Source organism: Spea bombifrons, chromosome 2 (genome assembly GCF_027358695.1).
Source record: "Spea bombifrons isolate aSpeBom1 chromosome 2, aSpeBom1.2.pri, whole genome shotgun sequence".
Taxonomy (NCBI): domain Eukaryota; kingdom Metazoa; phylum Chordata; class Amphibia; order Anura; family Pelobatidae; genus Spea; species Spea bombifrons.
Genome location: NC_071088.1, coordinates 57,598,718 through 57,626,385, shown reverse-complemented (window position 1 = coordinate 57,626,385; position 27,668 = coordinate 57,598,718). Strand labels below are relative to the sequence as shown.

General features: G+C 42.3%; 1 protein-coding gene across 2 annotated transcripts in view; it reads left to right on the top strand.

Annotated features, from left to right (window-relative positions):
* The window catches only part of DHRS11 (dehydrogenase/reductase 11), a 106,736-nt gene that overhangs the window by 29,720 nt on the left and 49,348 nt on the right, over window positions 1-27,668 (top strand). For both annotated transcript variants that reach the window (XM_053454323.1, XM_053454322.1), the window contains exon 2: window positions 6,785-6,994. In XM_053454323.1, the coding sequence (XP_053310298.1) occupies window positions 6,785-6,994 (210 nt within the window). The remainder of the gene's footprint in view (window positions 1-6,784; window positions 6,995-27,668) is intronic.

Here is a 27,668-nt window from a genome sequence, read left to right as displayed (position 1 = left end):
TTTTCTCCTTACTTAACTATATGCCATTTTAACCTGTCTCCACCCACAATAACATTAAAACCATGTTTTCACTTTTTAAAACATTTTTTCTCCCCTCTCACTAATTAAACTATCCACATACTAAGTAAGCTTGTCTCCAATCAGCACTAGCTTGGCAAACACTTCGGATGACAGTCTGTTGAGGCAACCTCACTTTGATTACAAATCATTGGCCCACAGAAGAAGAGGGCACCTGCAGCTTCTAATTTAGTAAATCTGTACGAGTGAGAGAATTTGAATATGCATTCTTCTCTAGTGGGGCTGTTACTTATTATTGTTATTTATTATTGTTAAATTTTATTCCCTGGAGGTATGCCATTTCATGTCATGCATTAGAATTATAATCCCCAACTTCCTAGTGTAGCTGGAAGAAAATATTGAAAACATTCCTTAGAGATTTTGGTCCATATGGACATGATGGCATCACACAGTTGCTGCAGATTTGTCGGCTGCACATCCATGATGCAAATCTCCATAACATCCCAAAGGTGCTCTATTGGATTGAGATCTGGAGACTGTGGAGGCCACTGGAGTACAGTGAACCCATTGTCATGTTCAAGAAACCAGTTTGAGATTATGTGAGTTTTGTGACATGGAGCATAATCCTGCTGGAAGTAGCCATCAGAAGATGGGTACTCTGTAGTCATAAAGGGATGGCCATGGTCAGCAAAAATACTCCAATAGGCTGTCACATTTAAACAATGCTCATTTGGTACTAAGGGGCCCAAAGTGTGCCAAGAAAATGTCCCCTTATACCATTACACCATCACCAACCTGAACGGTTGATACAAGGCAGCATGGATCCATGCTTTTATGTTGTTTACACCAAGGTCTGACCCTGCCATCTAAATGTCGCAGTTGGAATCGAGACTCATTATACCAAGTAACGTTCTTCCAGTCTTCCATTGTACAATTTTGGTGAGCCTGTGCGAATTGTAGCCTCAGTTTCCTGTTCTTAGCTGACAGGAGTGGCACCTGCTGTGGTCTTCTGCTGCTGTAGCACATCTTCGAGCAAGGCTTCAAGGTTCTACGTGTTGTGCGTTCAGAGATGCTATCTGCATACCTTGGTTATTTGAGTTACTGTTGCCTTTCTGTCATCTGTCATGTCTGCCCATTCTCCTTTGACCTCCTTTGAAATCAACAAGGCATTTTCGTCCACACAACTGCCGCTCACTGGATATTTTCTCTTTTTCGGAACAATCCTCTAAACCCTAGAGATGGTTGTGTGTGAAAACCCAAGTAGATCAGCAGTTTCTGAAATATACAGACCAGCCCGTCTGGCACCAACAACCATGCCATGTTCAAAGTCACTTAAATCCCCTTTCTTCCCCATTCTGATGCTCGGTTTGAACTTCAGCAAGTTGTCTTGACCACGTTTACATGCCTAAATGCATTGAGTTGCTGCCATGTGATTGGCTGATTTGCTATCATGTTAACAAGCAATTGAACAGGTGTACTTAATAAAGTGACCAGTGAGTATATGTATACACTATTTTGTGTATGCAGCAATACATTTTGGTCTTATTTTTTCAAAATCCCAGAGAGCGCCTGTTCCACTGTGCATAATGCTTGATGTTAATATCCATTCTGGTTGCCAATTGTCTGTGCACCTTCAGGGTGCTATTACACCTAGGACCCTTCATAAAATTTTACCAGATGAGTACTGCACTCTGTAAAGAGAATTAAACGTGAGTGCTGCATGATGTAAAGAAAAGCAAGGGAAACCTGCATGCCTATTTTATTTAATTTCTCCCTGAAGTAAATGGTTTATTAAGATACTGGTGTTGAGTCCCGCCCTTTTACCAAAGCCCTACACATTAGTGGTTTGTAGCCTCTTACAAACTACTCCTAGTCCCCTTTAAACTAAAAGACCTTTAAACAAATATCCCTACAGAGATTTTAAACAAGAAACTAAACATTATTGTTGTCCACCAATTGCTGAAAGCTCATATACCGATGCTGCAAGGGCTAAACACATAGCAGTCAGGATACATTAAGTCCAGTGCATTTTATAAAAACATATACTGAGGTGGCTCACTGAGAGTTTTCGTTTTGTGGTAGGGCATAGCAGACTCTACCAGATCTTATATTTCCAACAGGGCTAAATGCATTAGATTTCAGTCATTCCGTCACTTAACACTGACGCTTTCCCAGCATTGCCTGATGCTGTTGCCTAAATTAGATTGCACTCTCCATCCAGCCCTTACACATACATTTGTTTTTAAGGGTCTTTTTCAAAATATTTCTCAGATACTGTAAAAGGTTAAGAACCCGTGCAATAAAGGACGCAACGGCCATATAACTTCTCCAATGGAGAAGGGAAGCTGCAGTAAAGTCTGTAATACCTGGAATACGAAAGCTTGTTATAGGAAAAGGGTCATCTTCATAGGTTGGACATATTGTGGAAATGCTCATACTTGTGAACTCTCTGGGTTTTGATGCAACACCCCCCACTCCCCTTTCGCCTCCAACCACGGCCTGTTTCCTGTGTTTGGGGCTAGACCTGCAAACTACGTCAGTGGCACCACTCACCGATGTTAGTGAAACTGCTCACCACTGCGACCACCTACTTATTTAAGAAAAAGGGATGTTCCCAGGTATGCATATGCTCCATGCATAACCACATGTAATGTAATCGTATATGCATTAGACTTTGCAGATTTTCATTCAAACCTCTTGGTAAACTGCAGTCTCTTCCAATTTTCCAATCCGCAGTTTCCAGAGGCCACATACCACATTTAGAAGCAACTGTGGTAATCACTTTTCCTGGTCACCATCATCCGTACAGCAGTTCTCCTTGCTCATGCCTTCTCCTCACAGACCATAATAGTGCATATTCAGCACCATTTCCCTTTTACTTATGGCCACTAACATCACTTCTCTGGTTTTAAAGCACAATATTTATGGTAAACTATTTATAAGTAATAATAAATAACCTAAACTAAATATTAAAATGAAAGCCTTGCTCCCTTTGGAGCCCTCTGTGGTCTATGCTTTGCTGGCCCACGTTGATAAGCCTAAATTATTCACTAACTACCTTTTAGAGCCTCTCCTTGCACCGGTAGCTAAAGAAACGTCTTCTCCACTGCTTCTTTTGCTTGAGGGAGTTTCAACCTTTTCCGTGCTAAGTTTATTATTATTATCTCTTATTTATATAGCAGAAGTACTCTACATACTGCCTGTTTTTTAGTACTCTACATACTGCGCGCTTTTTGACATTTTTTTTTTTAAACCATATCTTAGTTTAATCAAGATTGATGCACCCACACAAATTATACATCTTTTTTCAAGAAAACTAAGGATTTAGTTTGAAACCATAGAAACATGCAAAGCATAATAATTCTGAGTGCTGGTGTTTTTGTTTTGACACCGTTATCAATGCTCGTACAGCTTATGTATGCCAATGATATCACAATGACATCACTAAGGTGATTTTATAGTTTTTTATTCATATTTCATTATACCCTGTGCAAAAAAATCCAAGCAACACAGTGTTGGTGAAAAAAAGCACAGGAAATTATTTCTGCGGCCACCTTTGACAGTGTTTGGCGCCCAAATACTCCTGATACGATAGTCTAGGTAGTCTGCTTTACAGAAATATATACTTTTGTGGGTATTTTTGGTTTATTTGTTTAAAATTATATTTGCAATCCCATCATACCTAATGTAAAAATTCTACAAATAATGTACACATTATAGTATGTTCCCTATTGGTGCTGGGAAGGTATGGAAATTCTATATACATTAGGTATTTCTGAAATCAGGACACCTGAATTAATAAACTTGGAGGGGATTTTCTATCACTTTACCTAATTTTGTGAGTATACAGAGGGAAAATAAATTATTTTCCTAATTTTCGCTAGTTTTTACTAAATTTCTCATCCTAAATTTTCAGCTAATTATCTAACTATGGTATCAAAAGAAAGCTCTATCTCTCCTTGAAAACAATAGTTTACATGGGTACACTATTCGCAGGAAAGGAGAATAATCGCTGAACCGACATACCGCAAAAATGGCAAAATTGCTCCGGGCTTTGAGATACCAAAAACCCTTGGGATTTTCATGGATGTCTATACACACACACACATATATATATATATATATATATATATATATATATATATATATATATATATATATATATATATATATATATATATTAGGGCTGCAACTAACGATTATTTTAATAATCGATTAGTTGGCCGATTATTTTTTCGATTAATCGATTAATCGGATAAAAAAAATGAATGTAAATTTTTCATTTATTTAAAATAATTTACTAAACAAATGATGTTAAATACAAACAGCAGAATAAAAAAACTTTGATAATACATTTCTTGTCTTTATTTCCCAACCAGCCCCCCAATATATGCACATTTGAGCCCAGGCTTGCTACGCTGCCTCCCAGACATGCCATGCTGCCCCCCCACATATGCCACGCTGCCTACCACAGCACTCCACGCTGCCTCCCACATATACCACACCACGCTGCCTCCCACATCTGCCACTCCACGCTGCCTCCCGCATATGCCACTCCACGCTGCCTCCCACATATGCCACTCCACGCTGCCTCCCACATCTGCCACGCCACGCTGCCTCCCACATCTGCCACTCCACTCTACCCCCCACATGCCACTGTGCCTGATACGCCTTATACCCCCTGAAACACCACTCCATCCTCCCCAGACATGCCACCCTGCCCTCCCCACATATGCCACGCCATGCTGCCTCCCACATCTGCCACTCCACAATGCCTCCCACATATGCCACGCTGCCTCCCACATCTGCCACTCCACGCTGCCTCCCACATCTGCCACTGTGCCTGATACGCCTTATATCCCCTGATACCCCACTCCATCCTCCCCAGACATGCCACCCTGCCTCCCAGACATGCCACTTCTCTACCCCCAGATATGCCTTATACACCCTGATACACCACTCCGTCCTCCCCAGACATGCCACACTGCCCTCCCCACATATGCCTTATATACTGTATATGCCTTATACCCCCCATATATGTCACTTCACTGCCCCCAGGATTTAGATTCCCCTAAATTAACCCTAAACTCCCCATTAACCATAACTGCCCCTAAATTAACCCTTAACACCCCCTTAACCACAGCATCCCCTAAATTAACCCTAAACACACCATTAACCACAACTGCCTCAAATTAACCCCAAACACCCCATTAACCACAGCTGCTCCTAAATTAACCCTAAACACCCTATTAACATAACTGCCCCTAAGTTAACCCTAAACACCCCACTAACCATAACTGCCCCTAAATTAACCCTAAACACCCCACTAACCATAAGTGCCCCTAAATTAACCCCCACCTCCCCTAACTTTCAGTAGCCCAAATATATATATATATATATATATATATATATACTTACAGTTAGATGAGTGTCACAGCCATGTGGTTCTGGCCTGGAGAAGGAAGGGGCGGGGCCAGTTGTCACAGTGATTACAGGGAGGGGCTGGTAAGTAGGAGCTGCTGCTGTGAGACGGTGAGTCAGACTAAACGGATTATATAATGAGGGGGATTTTTCAGAGCGTTTGCTCTGAAAAAACCCTCATTTTATAATCGATAATAATCGATTCAACTAATCGATAATGAAATTCGTTGCCAACGAATTTCATTATCGATTATTATCGATTTTATCGATTAGTTGTTGCAGCCCTAATATATATATATATATATATATATATATATATATATATATATATAAATACTCTAATCCTGGTGCTGATCCTCGACCACAATAAGATAAATTAAGAAAATAGTATCACTTGCAGGACTTCATATTAAAGTACAAAAATGTTTATTAGTTTAGGTCATAACCTATGTGTGTGTGTAATTTAGGATGATTTAGAACATTCTTTGTTGAGTTTTTCCGCATACATAAAAAAAAAAAGTAATTACAATTTAAAATCTACGCTGGAACAGGATTTAAAACCATTTAACTTTTTGAATCTTACATTAGCAGCAGATAGTATTTGCAATTAGACATGTGCAAATGCGTCAAAAACGATTTGTACACAATTTTCGGTTAATTTACGGCCCATTTGTTTTAATGCAATGGTTTGTCTCCTGCCCAAAGTTTTTTCTTTTGTTTTCTTTGTTTTTCACGTCAAGGATACAGAAAGAAAAAAGTGTGTGTGTGGGGGGGGGGTAACAAAGAATGCACCTTCAAGTCCATGGCAAATCTCAGATTACTTGGCAAGTGCCAAGTGCCCAAATTTGCTCTTCAATATTGGAAACTGTGTGGGCAAAGAGGGAACTATTATCACTCCTGATGTTTAGGATGTAAACTCCCTGCTTACCGCCCATTCCCATAAATATTTAAGCTATCTGGTACTATCCCTGCTCTTATGGCTGAAGTATGCTCCCCATATTTCAGGCATGCCATAAATAATGCTATGGATCAATGAATCTACTAAGATGCCTTACCCCTTGGCTAGTATACCTTTATCTGGGATTGTAATTTTTAACTGGTCAACAAAAGCTAATTGTAAAATAAGGTGTCAACATTTTATTATACCAATTATAAAAATCTGCACATGGCTGGGTGATGGCAAATAGGAGTCATTTGAAATCCTTTTAAATACCACCATCATTCTTAGTTTTATGCCGAACACAGATGGTAATGACCTTTTGATGATAATTCATACAAGATAGAACTTCACTTGGCTGACTCTGTAGCAGCAGAGCAAACTGTAACGATTGTTTTCTCTTTCTAGAAACTGGCAGCTGAATGTCAGAGTGCTGGCTTCCCTGGCACATTGATCCCATATAAGTGTGATGTGTCAAATGAGGAGGAGATCCTGTCCATGTTCTCTGCAATTAAAACATTACATCAAGGAGTTGATGTGTGCATAAACAATGCAGGTTTAGCTCGGCCAGAACCTTTATTGAATGGAAAGACAGAGGGATGGAGGACAATGATTGACGTGAGTATGCTTCGTGTAATGTAATCTAAAATACAGTATAAAAATGTGCCTTATTTAAATATGTAAAAATAGTATTGTATTTTATTCTTTGATAGTTTAACAGTCATACAGATTCAAATCCAGAGTTTCCTGGTATATATATAATTGTAAAGAACACACATGAACAACTAATGGCAACACTACATGCTAAAAAAATGATAAATTAGAGCTTATAACCTGATTAAATGATTCAATTTACAGCATATAGTTCATATTCATGTAACTAACACATATATTGTGATTTTAGTGACAAGATTACTGGTTTAATCAGTGTTCTGAATTTAAAAATGTTATTTTGCTCACCGTGTTCTCTGACAGCCGGGGAAGGTCTGCGCGATGGACGCAGACAACCCCTGCTGCTAACCGCACTTCCTTCCGGCTGCAGCGGAAGTTGTCTACGCGAATCGTGTAGACCTCTACACGCTGCCCCGGCTACGCACCGGGGACTCAGAAGCACCGGTAAGTTTGGAGGGAGGAGGAGGAATGAGGGTGTTAAATGGGGGCATAAGGCATATGCCACTCTGCCCCATAATATGCCTTTTAACCCCCTAAATGCCAGAGTGGCATATAGGGGTATAAGGCATTTCTGGAGGCAGAGTGGCACATAGGGGGTCAAAAGGCATATCATGGGGCACAGTGGCATATAGAGGGTTAAAAGGCATATCATGGGGCACTGGCAATTAGATGGTTAAAGGCATATAATGGGGCACAGTGGCATATAGGGGGTATAAGGCATTTCTGGGGCAGAGTGGCAAGCCTGGGGGCAGATCAAGTCGCGGGATAAAGATATAATTTTGCCTCTGTATAAATCAATGGTAAGGCTGCACCTTGAATATGCTGTGCAGTTTTGGGCACCTATTCTAAAGAAGGATATCATAGCACTAGAAAGGGTGCAGAGGCGGGCTGCAAAATTAATAAAAGGAATGGAGCACTATAGTTATGAAGAAAGGTTAACTACCGTATTTGCTCGATTATAAGACGACCCTGATTATAAGACGACCCCCCAAAATCAAAATATTAATTTAGGAAAAAAACAAAAAGCCTGAATATAAGACTACCCTATAGGAAAAAAGTTTTACTAGTAAATATTAATTCATGTAAACTAATTTTCATATTTAATAAAAGCTATGATTGAGAAAAATATATTTTTTATTTCCTTTTACTTGCCAACCTTGCCCCCCCCCAGTTATGCACATCTGCCCCCAGGCTTGCCACTCTGCCCCCAGAAATGCCTTATACCCCCCTATTTGCCACTCTGCCCCATGATGTGCCTTTTAACCCTCTATATGCCACTCTGCCTCCAGAAATGTCTTATACCCTCCTTTATGCCACTGTGCCCCATGATATGCCTTTTAACCCCCTATATGCCCCTCTGCCCCATGATATGCCTTATACCTCTATATGCCACTCTGGCATATAGGGGGTTAAAAGGCATATCATGAGGCAGAGGGGCATATAGGGGGTTAAAAGGCATATGAGAAATGTCTTGTCTTATACCCTCCTTTATGCCACTGTGCCCCATGATATGCCTTTTAACCCCCTATATGCCACTCTGGTTAAAAGGCATATCATGGGGCTGAGTGGCATATAGGGGGTTAAAATGCATTTCTGGAGAGCTATATATATATATACTGCTAACAGCAATCACACTGCTATCAAGCCAAGGCAGCCAGTACATGCTGGAACCTGGGGATGTTAGAAGTGTGATTACAGCCTCCCTATGCTATGCTACCACCCCCACCCCCACCCCCCTTACACATCCATGCTATCACACACACACACACACACTCATTCACAAACATTTAAATACTCATTCATTCCAGTAATCACACATACACACACACACACACACACTCTCTCAATCCCCCTACTCACCCACCCCCTTACCTGAACTGCTGATCTCCCACTCGCAGACTTCTGCAGGGGCCCGGCTGTGCGAGCAACTTCTCTGGCCCCGCCCCCAGAGGAAGGAGGGGGGAGGCAGAGTTATGTGAGGAGTTATGTGCTAGCTTCCTGTTCTGCTGCTAATAGCAGAGACGCCGCTCGCGATCAAAGCCAGGTAAGCAGCACGGCCGAAGCAGAATGAGGTCTGATTAGAAGACGACCTCGATTATAAGACGAGGGGTATTTTTCAGAGCATTTGCTCTGGAAAAAACCTCGTCTTATAATCGAGCAAATACGGTAATTTAAATCTGTTTAGTTTAGAAAAACGTCGCGAGGGGATATGATAACATTATATAAATATATTTGGGGCAATACAAACCATTGTGTGGAAATCTGTTCATAAACAGGACTATGCATAGGACACGTGGTCATGCGTTTAGATTGGAAGAAAGGAGATTTAGACTAAAGCAGAGGAAAGGGTTTTTTACAGTAAGGACACTAAGGATGTGGAATTCTCTGCCTGCAGAGGTAGTTTTATCAGAGTCTGTACAGACGTTTAACCTGCAACTGGATGGATACCTGGAAAAACATAATATTCAGGGATATAATCTTTAATTATGGGGAAACGGCTTATTGATCCAAGGAGAAATCTGACTGCCATTTTGGGGTCAAGAAGGATTTTTTTTCCCTGGTTAGTGCAAAATTGGAAAGAGCGAAACCGGGGTTTTTTTTGCCTTCTTTTGGATCAACAGCAACAAATTAACAGATATAGGAAAGGCTGAACTTGATGGACGCATGTCTTTTTTCAGCCTATATAACTATGTAACTATGTAAGATGTGCATAACTGGGGGGGGTAGGTTGGAAAAAAAGGAAATAAAAACAAAATATTTTTCTCAATCATAGCTTTTATTAAAAAAAAAAAAAATAGTTCACATAGTTTACATGAATTAACATTTACTGGTAAAACTTTTTTCCTATAGGGTCGTCTTATATTCAGGCTTTTTCTTTTTTTTCCATCAATTAATATTCAGATTTTGGGGGGTCGTCTTGTAATCGAGCATTTATATATGTCTGGCGTTGCCATGAGACTTTTTGGGGCCCTGTATTGAGTTAGGACCCAGTCCTCCATATGGCCCATCATGGTAATCCCCCATGGTTCTTTCTGTGTTAAAAAGAGCACCTGTCTTCCTCATGTTTAAAAACAATGTTGGCTATTTCTACAAAGCCCCTTATATTTAAATGGGAGCCCCCCAGGACCCCTGTTAAAGAAGTACACCCCACACCTATGTACGTTCAAAACATTGCATCAGTATCCAAGGTAGCAAAGTGTTTTGTAGCACACCAGTGTGGGACTGTGGGGGCCCCAGGACCAATGTGTATGTCTGGTGACATATCTCTGGTACTTTAATGTTGTGGTAATATTTAGAGTAATAAAAAGTCAATTTAACCTCCTGGAAACCAAAGAAATAATTTGTTGTGTCTCTGTTACTGCAGTATTTATTTTGTGGATATAATATGTAATACAAATTATACATATATATATGTATGCCTTATACCCTCCTATATGCCACTCTGCCCCATGATATGCCTTTAACCCCCTATATGCCACTCTGCCTCCAGAAACGCCTTATACCCCTATATGCCAGGGGCATATCATGGGACATAGTGGCATACAGGGGGTTAAAAGGCATTTCTAGAGGCAGACTGGCATAAAGGGGGTTAAAAGCCATATCATGGGGCTCCAGAAAAGCCTTAAGCCCCCCATATAACACCTCGCGCGACTTACCACTGCTTCTGGTGTCTGGTGGGGGCAGCGGGTGGAGGCCGGCATTCATGAAGTTAAAGGGGCCTGCCCAATGGTCGTGCCTCAGCTCTTCGTCCCACCCCTAAGACTAAAACAAAGTGCTGAGGCACTGGCCGGCGCAGTGTGTGCAGGCCGGTCTCTTTAACTTCATTAGGTGCCGGCGGCGGGAGGAGGCGACCCCGGTGCCGCTTTCAATTCTGCTCCCAGCCGCTCAGCGGCTGTTTTGAATATGGGTCTGCTTGCCGAGCAGCCCACGCACCGACCGGCCCACCGGGAAATTTCCGGGTATCCCGGTGGGCCAGTCCGGCCCTGTTCTCCGGGTCAAGGAGGAATAGCATATAGTAATATATACACTCGATAAGACACAGATATTCATAAGTACAAGAGGCTGCCAGATTGGCAAACCCACAGAGAACAGGACTAATTGTGAAAAGCCAAGTGTTCAAGTCTTGCCAGAAGAATATATAAAAAAACTTTACCTAAAATAACGAGAAGTCTAAAGAATATTTTACATACATTTTTATATGTTTGGTTCATATGTAATGTCACTTAGTAGATATGATCTACTTAGTAGGTATGATCTGATTGTAATGCAATCGTTTTACGCATTTAATGATATTGCAAACATCGCAGTGGCGTCGGCGGAGGGGCCAGAGGGGGCCATGGCCCCCCCTACATCATGCTGTGCCCCCCAATTAAAACGCAGTTTTTTTTAAAAAAATTGTAATAGACGTGGAGGAGAGAGAGAGGCGCCGAACGGTCGCTGAGAAATAAGTTTTCAGAAACCGTTCGGCGTCTCTCACTCTTCTCCGCGAGGCCTCTGCCTTGGTCACAGCGCTCAACAGTGAAGCCGCGCACACTGCGGCAGAACCAGGGAGACAGGGACCTCGCGGGGGGAGGTGGTAGATAGGAAGGGAGAGGGGATAGATAGGATAGATTGGGAGGGAGAGGGGGTAGATAGGGAGGGAGAGGAATTAGGGAGGGAGGGAGAGGGGTTAGATAGGGTAGGGACAGAGAGGGATTAGATAGGGTAGATAGGGAGGGAGAGGGGGTAGATATGGAGAAAGGAAGGTGGCAAGAATATTGAAATAAAGAGTCAGAATGAGAGAGAGAATGAATGGATTAATGTGTGGATGCATTAATGAATATGTGTAAATAATAATAATGTGTGAAATAATAAATTATTGTGTGAATTAGTGAGTGTTTACGAATCATAGGTGTATTATTGATTTGTCAAAAAAGCAAAGATGGTATAAGCAGGGTGTTTAGGCAATGGGGACAAAGATGGCACAGATAGTGTGTTTATGGGACAAACATGGCGTACGTTCAGCTGTTTGGGGACAAAGTTGACTCATACTGGGGCTGTTTGGCGACAAAGATGGCACGTCATATGTATGGGTAATTTGGGTGCTGGTCAGGTTCTATGTGGGCAGTGTGGACGCCAGGGTTGGCTTTGGGGTGTGTGACCAGTTTTCTATGCCTGTAATTTAGGGGGTTTATCTATACCTTTTAATGCAGAGTTTATATGTAATTTCCAATTGATACATACCTGCAAAGCTGGGTTTTGTGTTATTCTGTTGATCTGTACCGGCTATATTTCCATACATTATTTATGTTTACCTGCAAATATAGGATTTGTATGTCTTATCAATACCTGGAGTGCTGTTTCCATGTGTTGTTTATTTGATCTATACCTTCAGTACTGAGTGTACATGTGATTTCCAGTTGATATATACCTGCAATGCTGGGTTTGTGTGTTCTGTTGGTTTATACCTACAATGCTATGTTTCCATACATTATTTATGTATACCTGCAAACACAAGGTTTTTTGTCTTATTCAGTTGCATGTGCTGTTTCCATATGTTGTTTATTTGATCTATACCTGAACTACAGGGTGTAAGTAAAAGAGTGGTATGGTTTAGTGAATGAGGGGACAAAAGGACTCTGGGGATGATTACAGGGGAGAGGAACTCTCAATGTCACGGTGCAGTCATAAGGACTGACTCTCACTATCTTCCTCTGATCTGCAGTCAGTGTGGCAAATATTTTTTTTTTTGGTATGCGGAGGGAGTGATTGCATGCAAGGGAGCGTTGAGCGGGGCCCAAGGAAATGCTTGGGTAGGGTCCAATTTTTTCACTATAAAATATATTGGCAGCAGGGGCAAATATTTACATATGTTTTGGCAGCAGGGGCTAATATTTATTTATATATTGGCAGCAGGCTCTAATATTTATTTATATATTGACAGCAGTGTTTAATATTTATATATATTGGCAGCAGCGTCTAATATTAATATATATTGACTGCAGGGGCTAATATTAATATATATAGGAAGCAGGGACTAATACTATATATATCGGCAGCAGGGTCTAATATTATTATATATCGGCAGCAGGGGCTAATATTAATATATATCGGCAGCAGGGGCTAATATATATTGGCAGCAGGAGCTAATATTAACATATATTGGCAGCAGGTGCTAATATTAATATTTATTAGCAGCAGGGTCTAGTATTTATATTCATATTGGCAGCAGGGTCTATTATTTATATATATATCAGCAGCAGGGGCTAATATTAATATATATTGGCTGCAGGGACTAATAATATATATTGGCAATAGGGGCTAATATTAATATATATTGGCAGCAGGGTCAAATATTAATACCTTATTGGCCCGAATATAGGCGGCGCTTTTTTCCCCCACTTTAAGACATGCAGTTCCGGGCACCGGGCAGGCATCAGGGTTAGGATACAGATCCCCCGCAGCGGTGCAGGGGACCTGCATTCTACTCTCTGATACGCTCAGACAGCCTCCCTTGCCAGCACTTCCCACAGGGGGGAGTCCCGGCAAGGGAGATTGTTAAAGCAAATCGTGCAGACGTGCGGGCAGCGGAGGTTGTTTACGCGCATCGCCGCATACGGTGAGCGTCCGCACGATGCGTTTTACCTCTGCCCCCAAGACTTACCAGAGCAGACACCCTGGTGGCACCAGAAGTTGTTTACGCATATTGCGTAGATGTCCCCTGCCGGCCCCGCAAGACACCTGGGAGTCTGCTCTGGTAAGTCAGGGGGGGGGGCAGAGTGGCAGCATATCTCGGGGGGGGTTAGTGGCAGCATATCTCGGGGTGGGGAGGAGAAGGACAGTGGCAGCATATCTCGGGGGGGGCAGAGTGGCAGCATGTCTATTAAAAAAACTTTTTCTTTAAAAAGGCACCAAACTTTTAGGGTGCGGCCTATATACGGGGGCGGCCTATATCCGAGCCAATACAATATATATATCGGCAGCAGGGTATAATATAAGTATATATGGTAATGGTAAGTTAACCCCTTCAATCCCCTATGGACGTACCGGTGCGTCCAAAAAACGCATTCTAAGAATCCCCTATGGACGTACCGGAACGTCCAGCCCTTCTTGCAGCATCAGGGACACATCCCTGCCGCTGCACGGGAGATCAGGCTGCACAGGAGACCAGGCTGCACGGGAGACCTATACTCCCCCCTGACAGCAGAAGCCAGGATCACCGTCTTTCTGCTGTCTGATCTGATGTAACAGCTTGCGCGATCGGGCATTCCCTTCCGGGTTTCGTCACTGCTGACATAACCCGGAAGTTCATCAGAGGACAGGATATCGCCTAGAAAACGCTGCGATCTCTATGCACGTCTGTGAGGACCTGCATATAGATCACAGTGTGATGGGTGCAGGGGGATCGCGGGGGAGGGGAGTGAGAAACCATGTCTCTCACCCTCCTCCTGTCCTGAAACAGAAAAGGAATAAAAAAAAAAAGATTATTCATTTAAAAAATAATAATAAAAAAATAATTAAAATAATAATATAAATAATATAAAAAAAATAATAATAATGTGAGCTAAGTGATTGTGACATCACTGGCATGTTCAGGAGGTCCCTAAGAGGACCTGTAACCATTTAAAAAAAAAATAAAAAAAAATAAATAAAAAAAAAAAAAAAATATATATATATATATATATATATATATATGAAAAATACAAAAAAAATAAAATAAAAACATTTAATATATAAAAAAGATAATAATCATAAAAAAATTTAAAAACCTTACATCCGATTGCCCTAGCATAACATCTAGCCAGTATAACCCTCCTGCCCCCGTTCACAACCCCCAAACCCGTTAAGCCATAAGCATAAAAATTCTACAAAAAATGTACACCTTATAGTATGTTCCCTGGTGCTGGGAAAGTATGGAAAATCTATATAAATTAGGTATTTCTGAAATTAGGACACCTGAATTGATAAACTTTTCCATCACTTTACCTAATTTTGTGAGGGAAAATGTAAAAAAAAAGCTGTTTTTTTTTCAAATTTTCGCTAGTTTTTACTAAATTTCTCATTCTAAATTTTCAGCTAATCATCCAACTATGGTATCAAAAGAAAGCTCTATCTCTCCTTGAAAAAACAATATATAGTTTACATGGGTACACTATTCACAGGAAATGAGAATAATCGCTGAACCGACATGGCAAAAATGGCAAAATTGCTCTGGGATTGAAGGGGTAAAAGCACCGGAGTGGTGTATACTGTAGTAATATCCAAACAGACATAAAAATGCTGAATTCAGAACTATAAGGTGGTAGGGAAGTGTATTTTAACATTACTCATTAAATCCCTGCTTATGGGCAAAACACCTACCTGTAAAACATGTTCTGGTAATACTTTAACCTAGGGTTTAGGGGATCATATGAGAAGTAGTGTGGATGTTAGTCTTCCTCGTTGAGACTGTCAATGATGAAGTAGTATTTAAGCAAGCTTACCACCTTTTGCCACACACCCCAACACAGGTGTCCCCAAATACATACACCAGGACAGGCTCTGCTGCACCGACACACAAAACACACACCAGGACAGGCTCTGCTGCAGCGACACCCAAAACACACACCAGGACAGGCTCTGCTGCAGCGACACCCAAACACACACCCCAGAACAGGCTCTGCCGCACAGACACCCAAACACACACACCAGGACAGGCTCTGCTGCACCGACATCCAAACACACACACCAGGACAGGCTCTGCTGCACCGACAGCCAAACACACACACCAGGACAGGCTCTGCCGCACAGACACCCAAACACACACACCAGGACAGGCTCTGCCGCACAGACACCCAAACACACACACCAGGACAGGCTCTGTGCACCGACAGCCAAACACACACACACCAGGACAGGCTCTGCCACACTTACACCCAAACACACACCAGGACACTCTCCCGGTTTCCCGGGCCAGTCCAGCCCTAGTTGTGACCCCTGCAGGCTTTTTCCCCGCATTAAAGTTGGCCCTGGAGCAAGTATGGCTGCAGGTATGCTTATACAAAGGTGTCACAAAAGGTATGGAAATGACTGATGAAGGGAAATTAGCTATTTTACCCAGTGATTACGTTTCAGAATAGTAGTAGGTTTAGTTCAGTGAACAGTATCCCGTTTTCCCTTCTTGACAGGAAAATAGGCTTTGTGTGTGTGTCCCCCCTTTAAGACCCTTTCGGTTAGGTTTTCAGCTGAGAATAGGCAACAGGGATCAGCACCTTTTTGGAATATATAGCTACCTAGTGCTTTGCTTTAAATACCAGTTGATAGGTGTGGTAACTTATACAGCTAAAGCAAAGCATCTTCTTGGAAGATATACATAACTGATTTTTAACATGTTTTTAAACTCGGTTCTAGTTTTCAGACACCCTGGCTGCCATTCCTGGCTCCTTATAATACTCAGGGGTGTACCAGGAACCTGATTTTGGGAGCGACACTCACGCACACAGTAGCAAAACCAGACACTAACAAACGGAAACACATTAACTCACATAACCATAGACACTAACACAATCAGACACTCAAAACTAATACATGCGCATAGACACACACTAATATATGCACATTCACACTAACACACCTACACTAAAACACACACCTGGACACTTTAAAATAATGCACATACCCAGACACTCACACCAAGACAACCAGGCACTAAACACTAAAACACACTCAGCAAGACACACTGACACTACTACAACTGGACATACACACACAGAGAAGCTAACTTGCAAACGCACCAACATACCTTGATATGCACAAACACACACAATAGCAAACATACGCTAAAATAGCCACATAAACAAAGACACCCATAATAATATACCCTGCCACACACTAACATATCTGACACATACACACAGTCCCCACACACATAAGCAGATGCACACTAACATATCCAGACACACACACATTCACCACAAAACTATTTTACCATGATGAAGCATCAGCTTGTCCTTAATGCAGGTTGCAATAAAGAAGTAAATCTAAACTACCTCTGGATTTACCTATTGATGCCTTGGACCGGACCAGGCTGCCATCTTTCTCCTGGATCTCCCCATGATGATACTGCTTTGTAGTAAACAATATAATGACTCAAGCCTCAGCCTTATTAGAAGTAGAATAATTCACATATGTTCAGCTGTTTCTATACATAAATGTGTGACTTTTTATGGCTGAATGATAGGGAATTCCTTCTGAATAAGGAGTCTTTTGAGGTATGATGTCAAATACCACCTTATACTAGGAAATGCAGATTTATGAGGTACAAGATATAAGCTCCATTTTTACCACAGATTAAAAAGTGCTTTGCCTAGTATTTTCTATGTCATACACTATTTATAGCATGAGTATGCTTTGGAAATAACAGACTTGCTATTTTATACATTCGGAGTAATACATAATTTAAAGAACTTGATCACAGGTACTTTAGTGATAGATTGCCTTTTCATACTGTTGTATTGGTATAACCATTGATGCATTGATAGCCTTTATTTACTAGAAAATAAATAGTTTCTGCAGAATGGCTTTCCTTTTATAGGGAGAGATGTATGACTAGAACAATCTACCAGTCCGAAGCTTATGATTTTATGCAAAGCGGTACTGATATGGGTAAGACAAATAAAGCAAAGCACTTGATTACAAATAATGGTGATTGTCCATAATAACTGAGGGGTAAAAAATTATATGGAAAATTCCAGTGATGCTATCGCTGTTATTTGAAAACTTCCATAAATTGTTTTATGCAATAAAGTTTTAAATTTTTGCTACTTAGAAAACCCCATTTCCCTTGTTACTCCCAGTAGCATAAGAGGTAGCTCCGCCAATCTGAATAGGGCAGGAAAGATTTAAACCCCCAGAACTTACCCCTTACCCATAGTTCTTTCCTGCCCTATCTGGGTAGGTGCATCCCCTGTTTGTTATTTTTTGGAGCTTGTGGGAGAGCTCTCCTGTCCAGTGCTGCAGTCTCACTTTGGGTAGCGGGCAATCGCCTTGCCGTTTAACCCTCTCCGGTCCTCGGGAGGGCTCCCTCATGCAGGGTCCTCAGTGGGACTCTAGCTTACTTACCTTTAGCAGCCCTTGGGTGGGCTAGCTTGAAGCAGGACGCCAGGACTCCGCTTCAGTCTGCCGGCGATTTCAGCCACGAGGCGTCTGATCCTCACAGTGACGTGCTTCCGGTTCCATCTCAGTCTGCCAGGAGGCGTCTGAGGTCAGGAAGGGGCAGATCTGTAAGCAGCTCTCAGGTCAGAGAAGGTTTTTTGGCGGAGTTGATCCATAGAGAGCCCACTAAGGTTGGAGAACAAACCAGACCTGCTCCATCGGGCCTGTCCTCCACCCAAATCCAGCCTGTTTCAGTTTATCAGCATGGCTCCTGAAAGGGAGACTTTGGTTCAGGCAGGTCTCTCTAAAGAACTAGCTGTAACCTTGATGAAGAACCGGCGAGAATTTACCAACCTCCGGTATGATAAGATCCGCAAGTCCTTCTCCTTATGGTGTTCAGGGTCCTGTTGTCTCTATCGGCAACATCCTAGATTTCCTCCTGGCAGGTTTCCATAAGGGTCTGTCTCCAGCCTGAAGGTCCATGTTGCAGCCCTCAGCTCCCTGTCCGCCGAACAGTTAGACACACACCCTTGGATATCCCGTTTTATGAAGGCTATCGCTAGAATTTGTCCATTCAAGAGGCCGCTAATGTCCTCCTGGGACTTGAATTTTGTCCTATCCAGCCTTACTTCTCCTCCCTTCGAGCCTCTCGGGGATATTCCGATCAAGATTCTCACTTGGAAGGTGGTCCTACTGGTGGCTTTAACATCAGCTAGAAGAACAGCCGAGATTCAGACTCTATCCATTTGAAAACCTTACCTCCAGTATTTTCCATGTCACCTTTCCATTATCATCAGGATATTGTCCTTCCGGTCTTCTGTCCTCAACCTGGTAATGACAAGGAACGCCGTCTCCATTGCTTGGATGTACGCAGGTGTTTGGAAGTCTATCTACAGAAGACTGCTCCATGGAGAAGGTCTTCAAATCTACCGTATTTTCTCAATTATAAGACGACCCTGATTATAAGACGACCCCCCAAATCTGAATATTAATTTAGGAAAAAAAGAAAAAGCCTGAATATAAGACGACCCTATAGGAAAAAAGTTTTACCAGTAAATGTTAATTCATCTAAACTATTTTTTTTTTTATAAAAGCTATGATTGAGAAAAATATTTTGGTTTTATTTCCTTCTATTTTCCAACCTGCCCCCCAGTTATGCACATCTGCCCCAGAAATGCCTTATACCCCCTATATGCCACTGTGCCCCATGATATGCCTTTTAACCCTCTAAATGCCACTGTGCCCCATGATATGCCTTTTAACCCCCTATGTGCCACTCTGCCTCCAGAAATGCCTTATACCCCTATATGCCACTCTGGCATTTAGAGGGTTAAAAAGGCATATTATGGGGAAGAGTGGCATATAGGGAGGTTTAAGGCATTCAGGAGGCAGAGTGGCGTATAGAAGGTTAAAAAGGCATTTCTGGAGGCAGAGTGGCATTAAAGGGGTTAAAGGCATTTCACAGAGCACTCTGCCTCCAGAAATGCCTTATGCCCCCCATTTAACACTCCCCCGCCCCCCCCAAACTTACCGTCATGTAGCCGGGGCAGCGTGTAGATCCCACGCACTTACGCTGCAGCGGGGGTTGTCTGTGTCCATCGCGCAGACCTTCCCCGACTGTCAGAGATCAGAGTTCCCAGCAGTGGGAACCGATGCGGCGAACTCTGATCTCTGACAGCCGGGGAAGGTCTGCTCGATGGACACAGACAACCCCCGCTGCTAGCCACACCTCCTTCCTGCTGCAGCGGAAGTTGTCTACGCGAATCGCGTAGACATCTACACGCTGCCCCAACTACACACTCAGGAGTACCGGTAAGTGGGGCGGGGGGGGGGGAGACAGGAGGATCCAGGTCCCCTGCAGCTGCGGGGATCTGGATCTTAGTCGTCTCATAGTCAGACCTATTTGAAAAACCCTCGTCTTATAATCGAGCAAATAGGGTATTTGTCTCCTTTTCCGGAAGTAGAAAAGGTCTTAGAGTTTCGACATTCTCTATAGCTAGATGGCTGATTTCCGCTATTTCTCATGCCTACATATTGGCCGACAAAGAACCTGCCTCTGATCTCAAGGCTCATTCCCCTCAGGCGGTCGCCTTATCTTGGGTCGAGGCTTCTGGAGTGCCTATTGAACAGATTTGCAAAGCCGTGGTATGGAAGAATGCGCATACCTTTTATAAAACATTACCGTCTGCAATCCACCGGTCTGGGCGATGCCAGATTCGGTAGAAGAGTCTCGGAGTCCGTTTTGTCTTACCCTCCCTAAGTGTCTTTTTTTTTTTATATCTCCTATGCTACCGGAAGTAACAAGGGAAACATTAAATTCTTACCTGAGAATTTCCTTTCCTTGTTACTTTCCGGTAGCAATTTTTGTTGCCCTCCCTAAATAAAGGCTTTTTTGTTTACCGTATTTGGGCTTTTGTATTCACTGTGGGTAAGGGGGAGGTTTAAATCTTTCCTGCCCTATTCGGATAGCGGATCAATCTCCTATGCTACCAGGAAGTAACAAGGAAAGGAAATTCTCAGGTAAGAATTTAATGTTTCTCTTTGATTAGACTCCAGCAGCTCTGACTTAAGTAGTAGCAGCAATGTCTTCAGGTACACATACAAAACGATAATGATGGTGACCCTATATGAGTAAGCATTTAAGAGATTAATATATACAAAACCTTAAGGTTCTGTCACTGAATATGAAATGTATTTTAGTTTACTGGATTGAAGTCTAGGCCATAATTACCTAATACTTCAACTTGTTCCACATGATGAGAATATGGGGAGTGTTAATAATTAAGCTAATGTCATTAGAGCAACTGCTTTGATACTAAAAGTCTGTCCAGGTTTGGCTATTTGCCTGGAACTGGTAACATATTTTTCCCTTTGTTGTTTCTCAGCCAGATTGATTATATAAATTTCACAGAAATATAAAGCAAACTATTGTAGTAAGGGGTACGAATATGAGCGTTTGAAGTGACCACTCACGATTTGGTCACTGATTGTTATAGCATTACAGAAGGATAATAAAAGGATGGATGTTTTGACACTTCATTTTTTCTACATTTTTTTTTTTTTAGTACAAATATATGACTTTTTGACTTTACCGTCAAATACTTTTTCTTTGGCGCAGTTACTGAAATTCCAATAGTTGGGTTGCAATGGCAGAGAAAACAGTTTGACTCCTGTATAAGCCTGTCTCCTGAATCCTAAAATATTACCCCCCCATCCAAATAGACAAGTTTAATTTCCTAACCATTTGATCCATTGTTGTAGTTTAAAGAATAGCTCACCAAAAAATCCAATGTGGGCTTCAAGTAATATTTCCTATATCACCTGAAAAGGCAGCGAGTGGGACCATCCATAGTGGGTTCATCTTGGTAGAAGGTGGTATTTTTAAAATATGGAGAGATGTAGGAAAATATAAATGTATAAACCCATGGGGGGGCATGGTTGGCAAACTGCATTTAACAATATGTGTCAGCCTTTCCTTTCCTATTAAATATGGAAGCTTCCTCCTGGAAGGAGAGGTAGCTACTGATAAGACACAGACCTTTTCACATCATGTGGAAAACAACTTTCATTACCCTCAGCCAGGATTAGAACAAGAGTTATCGGAGTTCTTGCCCTCAGAAGCTGGTGCATCAGACGGTCAAAAAGGTTGGCATACTTGTAGACATGAATATTTTGTACCCATATATTGCTTTACCATAATTATGGAATTTAACCTTTGTTATTTGTGTTATGTTGTATATTGTCACCTATGTGAGCTGCATGTGCAATCTATTTGTATACTGTACGATCTCATCTCATGGATACATTTACTAAGGTGGTGGTGGAAAGCTTTTGACAAAACTATTTACTGTTTGTTTCTTTTACTGTTTGGTAGTATGGTGTGATGGGGTGTACAGGTCGCCCTAAACTTAGGTTTGTATGAAAAGCTTTACTTGCCCTGAAAAAATATTCAATATTAAAGTGTAAACTAACTTGATCCAGCCTCCTACTGGAAAAATGTGCCCTGAACCCGACATTCAAAGGATTACTGGGGACACCAAGCCATCATATGAATTAAAGTTCATATGATAGGTATAATGTCCATTTACATTTTTATTTTTAAATCCTGTTTCAGATATTTTTTGTCAGGCCTTTTAAAGCTTGATGTTATGACAAAAACAGTCAATAGAAGACCACAGCTTTTAAAACTGACAATAAATCTATATGTGAACCATGGAATTCAAAAATTTTCTTTCTTTGCTCAAATTTCTTGGTGTGCAAAGGGTGTTCCCTTGATGCGTTAATTATTATTTAGAGCTATTAACTTGAATGAACCCTGGTGAACTCGCGTTATTGAGTAAGTATACAGTGTTTCTGTGCGATAGCGAATATGCACTTTGGATTCATTCCACTGGCCAGATTTCTGCATTTTTTTCCATCATTGATGGTTGCTAAATTATATGCCATTGTCCAAATAGCTATTCGGAAAGACATACATTATTATTTAAAAACACAGTCCTACTTTCTTTTTTTTAATTTCTAATGGTAGCACACTTTTATTGTGTTCTTCGGTTATGCATTTGATAAGCTGAGGCAGAAAGTCTTTTACAGGCCTTGGCAGCGCCTATCTGCTTTTAAGGCAGCAGGTAAACACCTTGTGTTCTCTGTAATCTTATCATAGTGGCCAAAGGCTATTGGCATTAATGGGTGCAGCCATTATCATTGTTATTTGTGTTGGAAACCAATACTGTTACTGTGACGAGTTTTTAAACCTGTCACATTATAGAATATGATTTAATTTCAACAATCTGCCAGGCAACACCCTCTAACTCAAGTTATCTTCAAGAACTTCTGGGAGGTCCCGCTGACATTGGTGGGAAACACCCCCATTTAAATGGAAAATGGGCGGAGAGCGTCCAGGAGGATTCGGGTCTTGACCCGGAGAGGCGGTGCTTCACCTGGCAATCTCTGGGCAAACCCGGAGAGTTCCCAGGTATGCTTATATCATATCAAACATTATGCTCCAAACCTACAAAGTAGCACAACTATGCAAAGTTCTAGATGCAGCATTAGCTGCCAGTTAATTAACCTTAATTAATTAACCAGTTAATTAACCACTTTATGTAAACATTGTGCTAGCAAATGTCATATATATTGTGACACAATACCCCTTAACTTGGTATTTTGTCCAGGAATCTTTGCTGTCTTCCAGGTTACAGAGACAGCTTAGACACAAGGAGGGTTATATAAAAGGCTGGGGTCTGTTTTTATTTTTTAAGACAGGCACAACAAAACAAATCAAAAACGAAATCCTTGCTCTTATGAGCGCTAACAAAGTTCTCCAACCTAACTGCAGTTGGACGGCTTATGCGTTACCAACAAAACAGGTATCAATAATTTTAGCCGCTCTCTCCCTCTCTCTCAGGGAGCCAAATTATCTCTCTGTGCTGAGATCAAGAGGCTATTTAACTGCCTCTCCCATTAATGAGTCAATGCAGGTGAGTACTACTGAGCATGTGCTCGAATCCTTGGACTGGATTCCCACCTGCTGCTCATAAACTGTGGAGTGGAGCACTGCCCCCCCCTACTCTCCAAGTGCTCCCCTCAGGGACCCAAAAATACACTATTTATCATGGAAACACAATTCCAAACATCTCCCTGGGGCTGGTAAAAACTACTGAGGGTAGCCACCCTGCAAAATATAAGGGGGTATATACACTCCCTCCATTATTAATCCATGCTTTCTGCATACCTCCCGACATTTCAAAATGTGAAAGAGTGCTGGGGCAAAGTGTGGGTGCAGGGCAAAGTGCTGGGGCAAAGTGTGAGACTGGGTGCTGGGGCAAAGTGTGAGTGCTGGGGAAAAGTGTATGGATGGATGTGCCTCCTATAGTATACAAAAAACTGTATATACCGGATTTTCCGGCGTATAAGAAGATTTAACCCGTGAAAATCTTCTCAAAAGTCGGGGGTCGTCTTATACGCCGGGTACTGAAACTTACCGAGCTGGAGAATCCCACGAAGCCCCTAACGTATCTCTAGGGGAGGGGCGAGCGGAGAAGCCGCCTCCCCTGGGCCGGTCTTCAGGGCCACGCTGAGGTAGGTGCAAGATCGTGATCTCCCCAACTAGCCCTGATCAGCGGGCGCCCGATGAGCAGGGCTGGTTGGGGAGATCATAACCTCCCTCTAACTAGCCCAACATTAGGAAGCTCGAGGTCTGGCACTTCAGACCTCGGCTTTCGTGCTCCCTAATCAGTACGCGCCGGCTATTGATGCCGAGCACGGGGATGACGTCATATCCCAGCGCTCGGCATCAATTGCCGGCGCGTAGTGATGAGAGAGCAGTAAAGCAGAGGTCTGAAATGACAGACCTCATGCTCCCACAACTGGATGGAAGAAAGAAGATAGAAGATGAGAAAGGTAAGAGATGGGGAGAAAGGGGTGTAAGTGCAGTGTATGTGTATATATGTGTGTGTAAGTTCAGTGTATGTGTATGGTCAGGTGTGTGTAAGAGCAGTGTAGGTATTTGTGTGTTTGTAAGCTGGTGTATTTATGTATATATATATACATATATATATAGTGTATGTAAAGGCAGGGGTGTGTGGCGAGGGCAGTGTATAAATGTGTATGTATGGACAGGCGTATGTTAGTATGTGTAGATATATATATGTGTGTGTGTGTGTAAGGGCAGTGTATGTATGTATATGTCTGTGTATGGTTAGTGAATGTGTATGGACAGGTGTGTGTAAGGGCAGCATATGTGTATATGTGTGTTTGTAAGCTGGTGTGTACGTGTATATGTGTGTAAAGGATGGGTTGTGTGAGGGCAGTGTATGTCTATACATGTGTGTGCGGACAGGCGTATGTTAGGGAGAGCTGACCCACCCAATCCAAGCAGGCTTTGTATACAACAACCAGCCAATCACCGGTAAGGTACATCGCTTGCCGTGATTGGGTGGTTGTTGTATACTGGGTAGAGGGGTAGTGTTATAGGGCGAGTATAGCCCAAGCTCTATATTTTAACTGGAAAAGTTGGGGGTCGTCTTATATGCCCAGTCGTCTTATACGCCGGAAAATACGGTATATATATATTGTGAATATGTGTATAACTATGTGAATATATTGTGAACAATGATATCATCAGTAGGAATCAGCATGGTTTTGTGAAGAACAGATCATGTCAAACCAATTTAGTTGCAGTTTATGAGTAAATCTATAGATCGGGGTGTTGCTGTAGATGTTGTCTATTTAGATTTTGCAAAAGCATTTGACACTGGTTCACAAGAGCGGTTATAAGCTAGGACAAATAGTTCTTGGAGAAAATGCCTGTGTTTGGATTACAAATTGGCTTAGTGACAGGGTGCAAAGCATTGTTGTTAATGGTAAATTCTCAAGCTGGACAACTGTGGTAAGTGGGGTGCCTCAGGGTTCTCTCTTGGGTCCGTTTCTCTTTAACTTATTTATTAATGATTTTGCAATAGATATTGGAAGTCACTTGTCTGTGAATATGCAGTGCAATGTTGGTCACCAGTTTTAAAGAAGGATGTTATAGAGCTGGAGAAGGGCTAGAGGCAGGCTACAAAGTTAATTAGAGGAATGGTGAATTTTAGTTATAAAGAAAGAGAGGATCAGATCACATTGTACAAATACATACAAGGTCAGTATAAACAGCTCTCTAGTTATCTATTCACTAAGAGGACTCTACAAAAGACACAGGTTCATCACTTGAGACTTGAAGAAGGAAGATTTCAGCATCAGCATAGGAAAGACCTCGAGGTGCGGCCAGGGTAAGATAGGCAGCCAGGGCAACCGTTCTTACGCGGGCCCTGCTACTTTCCTGTGGGTGGGTCTTCTGTACTGCATAGAGGAAGCGGAACCTAGCAGAGTTCACATGACATCACATGACTCTGCTCCAGTCCTGCTTCCTCTGTGCAGTACCAGAGAACGCAGAGCAGAGGGAGGCTGCGCCCTCTGCTGAAGTCTGTGAGCGGCATCGAGGAGCTGCAGTGCAGGTAAGGGGGTGGGGAGGGTGTTTGAATGAGTATGCATGATTGAGGGAATGAATCTGTGAATGAATGAGTATATGAATGAATGAGTGTGTGTGATAGCATGGATGTGTAAGTGCTGGAACCTAGGCATGATGGGACTGAGCAATCACGCTCCTATAATGCCGAGTCAGCCAGTACATTCTGAAACCTAGCTAGCTGCCCCCTTGTGTATTGATGCTGCCAACAGTATGGGGTCTGCACATCACTTACAGCCACCCTGTACCAGCATGTACTGGCTGACTTGGCATGATAGGAGTGTGATTGCTAACAGCAATCACAGTCCCATCATGCCTAGGTTCCAGCATTTACTGGTTGGATGTGTAAGTGCTGGAACCTAGGCATGATGGCACTTTGATTGCTGTTAGCAATCACACTCCTATCATGCCAAGTCAGCCAGTACATTCTGAAACCTAGCTAGCTGCCCCCCTTGTGTATTGATGCTGCCAGCAGTATGGGGTCTACACATCACTTACAGCCACCCTGTACCAGCATGTACTGGCTGACTTGGCATGATAGGAGTGTGATTGCTAACACCAAGCACAGTCCCATCATGCCTAGGTATGAGAGGAAAAGTAAAGGTTTTGTGTCATTTACTTTATTTTAATCTGCATATTTTATTAAAGGCCATATTTTCTCACAGTGAAAAATGAGTGCGGCCCTCGCACGTATACAATTCTGATGAAGTGGCCCACTGCACTGAACTTGGACACCCCTATACTATACTTTACTATGTGTGGGGTATAAATGTGAACTAGAAATGTTGCAGAAGATAATTTGGGTAATTGTTAAGCGGTGGTGCCTACTATGTAGAAGAAACCCTAAGCATTTTTTACATTTAGTTTTTTTTACATATCAGCACTAATAATAATTATGTTTTATGTAGTTATTTTATAATTACAAGTAGGTCTAAAAAAACGATGTAAAATTTGGGTAGAAATATTGAAAAGGGGCATCATCAGGGCCGGCCCTACAATGGAGCCGACTGGGGCAATTGCCCCAGGCCGCACTTTTGAAGGGGCGGCAAAGCGCTTTTTTTTTAAGTGGAGGAGAGAGAGGGGCGCCGAGTGGTTTTCGCTTACCCGCTCGGCGCCCCTCTCTCTCTCCTCTGCGGCGAGTCTCCGTGCTCTGCCACGGTGCCGGCTTGTAATGCTGAGCGCCGGAAGTGACGTCAATTTACGGCGCTCAGCATTACAAGCCTGCACCGTGGCAGAGCAAGGAGACTCGCCGCAGGACTGTTTAAAGGTAAGTACCGGGGGGGGGGGTTAGGGTAGATAATGGCGTCAGCAAAGTTTAAAATGCCGCTGGGGGGGGGGGCGGCATTTTAAATGTCGCCCCAGGCGGCATTAAGTCTTGGGCCGGCCATGGGAATCATGGTTTAACAAATATTGTAAAAATGACCAAAAAAGCTTCCTTCATATGAAAGAATAAATTCTGCCAAGGTTTGGGCAATGCTGTATTTACTTATAAAATATCTAACTTCA